Here is a 4,128-nt window from a genome sequence, read left to right on the forward strand (position 1 = left end):
TCTCTATGCCAGCAGTCACGACTCCCATACACCATGCTCAGGGGGTCAGGGTGGGCAGCCAGGGCCACCTGTCCCTCCGCGCCCTGCCCTGCTTGGCCTGTCATTGTTGGCTGAAGCAACAGTGGCCCCTAATGGTTGCCGGCGGATCCGCAGCTGAGGGAGAACAGGGTGGTGGGGCTGTGCTCCCCACGGGCACAAGCTGCTGGGCGCAGGCCTCCGGCAGGGCAGAGGGGAGCAGGTCTCCGCACCAGAGCCCTGAGTCCCAGCCCGCGCCATGAGTGCCAGGCCTGAGAATGTCGTTTCCGACGGGTTGCTGGGTGACCCAGGAGGCGGCGGGGTTCAGGCTCCAAATGCAGAACAAGGCGGCCTGCCACCTCTCGGCCGTGGCTCCCAGCGTCCAGAGGCCCAAGACACGCCTGCAGTGCAGAAGGTGCTGAGTGGGTCCCGGGCGAGCCCCGTGGAGAACGGCATGGCTCCAGGGTCCCGGGACAAGGTCGCGCCCTCTCTGACGAAGAGCCACACCTGAAGGACAGCCACAGGGGTGGGGTGGGGGCGCCCTAATGAAAACCAGTGCCTGCCCAGTGGGCGCCGAGTGACCAGTCGACTCGAGCTGCCCCCTCCTAAGCTGAGAGTTATCTGGCCCATGTGGCACAGGTCGGACAGGCCAGGCAGTAACCCACGATGTCACGGGGCTGACGCCTCTGGACCGGAGTGTGTAAGCGCATCACGGGAGCAGGTGGCCCAGATGCCCGGCCCACCTGCCTCTACCGCTCTGCTGCTTCTCAGGGGCCTCCCGTTGCCAGCCGAGGCAGGTGCCAGCACTAAGGTCCCACTCAGGGTGTCCCTTCGCTCAGGGTGGTGAAAGAAGTCCTTCTGGGGGGTCAGAGCGGCCAGCACGCATCGGTTGTCCACTGTGAACTACTGGAGAAAAGAGGTCTGGGAGGGGCGTGAGTGGACGGCAGGTCCGGGCTGAGACGAGGGCCTCCTGGCGTTCCACGCACAGGAGGTGCAGCTGCTCCGGCTCATGTCAACGTCCACCACAGAGCACCCCGCACAAGGGATGGGGCGACGGCCGCTGGGTAGGGCGCCTCAACCCGTGCGTGTCAGTCAGCCCTCCCCTGCAGCCATCGGTCACCGGCGCCGGCGCGCCGACTGATAAACGGTGGACTTGGCTGTGAGATGGTGGCTTTGCACGGGCTCGAGGTCACGGCGCCGTCTGTCCAGGGTTGAGACCCGCCGCTGAGTGCCCCGTGCTCGCGGCGGAGACCGACACAGCCCGTGTGCGGGGCTGCTCCTCAGCAGGGGAGGAAACGCCCAGCCGCAGAGCCAGGTCGGGGACAGCAGAGCCCCTACCCCTTTCAAGGGGGCAGTGATTTGTCCTCACCGGGATCAACACAAACCAGCACCGCCGCGTGCTTCCGGAATGCCAGATGTCTCAACACGGTGCCCGCATCACGGTGCCTCGGACCAAGGAACCCGCTGTGCTGCAGAGGCACCACAGGCTGTGACCGCAGGGGCTCTGGTCCTGCCACGTCACCCAGAGCTCGTTGGCTGCATGGAGTGACAGAGCGGCCTGTCGAAGGCTCAGGCACTGTCTGGGGAAATGACCCTTATGGGGCTGGAGCTCTGCCCTCCAGGACGAGTGCCTTAAGCCCACGCGTGCGCTATGATGCTGTGTCCTGTCCTGGGTCAGCTCGGGCTGCTGCAACGGGAATGGGGTGGGCGGGGGGCTTAAATAACAAACGCTTATTTCTCTCAGTTCTTGTTGGGAGCTGAGCTAACTTGGTGAGCTTTGAGATAAGTGGCACTAAACTATTTTAAACACTCGGTGTTTTCCAAGAAGGGAGTTGTAAGAACTTCATTGTTTTGTAGAATGAGTAATTTGGCTGACCTTGGGTCTTAACTGCTGTTTTCTCATTGCGATGCTATAAGTAGTGTGTTTTAAATAAACTCGGGGACACAGACACAGACACAACTTGAATCTGTGATCCCTCCTGCAATTCTGTCTGTCTTCTTTCTTTTCCTCAGTCCACGCTCCCCCTTTCAGGTACCCTCAATTACTTCGTCGGCTGGTTCCGACAAGTTCTAATGGCTGAAAGTCCAAGACGAGGCACCCCAGACTGGGCGTCTGGCCAGGACGCTGGTTCCAGTTCGCACATGGCCGTGTTATCATTCACCCTCACGCGACGGGGGCCAGGGCGCTGGCTCTCTTCCACTGCCTGTAAGGACACTCACCCCACCCTAGAGGCCTACCCTCCCAGCCTCATGGTCCACCCTTATCTCCCAAAGGCTTCGCCTTTTCATGCCATCCTTTTGGGGATCAGGGTTTCCACGTCAGAAGCGGGGGGACGAAGGCGTACAGTCTCCCATCACCAGAACGCACGGTGTGGGTCCCGGGCTGGAACTGGGAATGGCTCCCGGTGCAGTGACGTCCAGTGACTTTACGCTTGTCTCCACTGTGACCTTGGCATCTTCCAGGTTAGAGTTCCGAGTTCACAGAGAGAGACTTCTCCCAGGTGCCACCGTAAGGCCACCAGACTGGGAGCGGCCACTGCCACCCTCCATTTGGGTCGCTTGTTCAGTGGACAGGCAAAGGGAGAGTGTGGCCAGGAGGAGCTGCTCAGGCCGCTGCACGGTGGGGCGAGGAGCGGGGTGTCCTGCACCCCCGCACTTAGTACCTCCGTGCCCAGTGATGACCGTCGGTGGGTCACTATGACTACCAACGAGGGCGGGGCAGCGAGGGGGCTGAGGGCCTGGATGGCCCCCAGAGCAGACGAAGGGAGAACCCAGGCAGAGGAGCCGGCCACGCTGTGCCTCGGACTCCTCACCCACGACACCCACAGACACGCGTAATAAACATGTGCCATTTTAAACGGCTGAGCCGACGGCACCGCGTCACACGGCAGCGGACAACAGACACGGGGCCCTCTGCCCCCTCTCCTCCCAGTCCTGCCCCAGCCCCAGAAGGTCGGGGAGCAGGGCAGAGCCCCCACACACTCTGATTCCCTCCCCGCTGGCCGGGGGACGGAGGGAAAGGAGTTGAAGTCAGATACTGATCGCAGGCTGCAGTTTTTAATGGACTGGACTGAACTCTTGACGCCTGAAAGTGAGTGAAAATCACATCATCTTCGCGGGATGTTGTTGCGAGGGAAGAGACGGGGCAGAGCCTGGTCGAAGGCGGCGACCATGCCAGAGAGAAAACCACGGCAGAGTCGAGCCCCCGAGTTGCGACTGCTCAAGAACCGGCTTCGTCATCGGATCAGGAGGCCCAGCCCCCCCTCTAACTGCGCTGATCCTGGGCCGGCGACTGCCCCTCGGGGCCCAGTCTCCCACTCAGCCCAGCAAGGAGCGTGGGGAGGAAGATGTGCAAGGCATCTCTCCGGCTCCTTCCCAAGCCCCGGGGACTGGGACCAAGGCTCAGGCAGCGGTTTTTCAGGAGGGGAAGAGGGAGCGGGCAGCTCCCTCTTGGGGTATGGCTGTGGTTGGCTGGCAGCTGCTGGGGAAAGTGTCCTCCTGCCCAGAGCCGGTGCAGAAGTGGCTGAGTGTCGGGGGTCCAAGCTCCTCCCTGGGTGCAAGGCAGCGTGTAATCCAGCCCGGCCCGTCCCGCTGCAGGGACCAAGCATGCTGGCAGCCCCAGCCCGATGTCCCCTGTGCCATGTCCACGCATCTGCACAGGCAGTCACACCTTTCCCCGTGTTCCCGCACAGCACGGCCGTCCCTGCTTCGACGGCCTGGCCCCCACGCACCACCCCGGCCAGAGCGGGGGCCTCCGAGGCCGGCGGATAGCACCGCCGGTGACACCGCCCACACCACCGACTCGCCACAGGGACTGTCCGTGGCAGGTCCATCCGCCCCCACGATTCAAGACAAGAGCCGCCTCCTTCCCTCTGGGTCCTGGCACATGGTCATGGGCCGCTGGCCTCGGTCACGGTGGGGTTGGTAAGATACCCGGGTTCCAGGTCCAGCTCGGCCCCCGACGTCTGGGACAGGGGACCTCGGCCGAGGTGGTCCTCTCAGCGCCAGTTCCTGTCTTGGAAACGGGGTAGCGTTCGCTTCTCACTGGGGAGCATCGAACGAGAGAAGGCTGGGGCTGGTGCCCGGGTGCAGCAGGAGACACAGCACGCTGCG

General features: G+C 63.1%; 1 protein-coding gene across 1 annotated transcript in view; it reads left to right on the forward strand.

The window, feature by feature from the left end:
- The first annotated feature begins 274 nt into the window (after positions 1-274).
- Positions 275-4,128, forward strand: part of SH2D2A (SH2 domain containing 2A) — an 8,554-nt gene continuing 4,700 nt past the window's right edge. The window contains exons 1-2 of the mRNA XM_011366497.2: positions 275-493; positions 3,708-3,831. Of these exons, the coding sequence (XP_011364799.1) occupies positions 275-493; positions 3,708-3,831 (343 nt within the window). The remainder of the gene's footprint in view (positions 494-3,707; positions 3,832-4,128) is intronic.

Source organism: Pteropus vampyrus, unplaced genomic scaffold (assembly GCF_000151845.1).
Source record: "Pteropus vampyrus isolate Shadow unplaced genomic scaffold, Pvam_2.0 Scaffold124, whole genome shotgun sequence".
NCBI classification, from domain to species: Eukaryota; Metazoa; Chordata; class Mammalia; order Chiroptera; family Pteropodidae; genus Pteropus; species Pteropus vampyrus.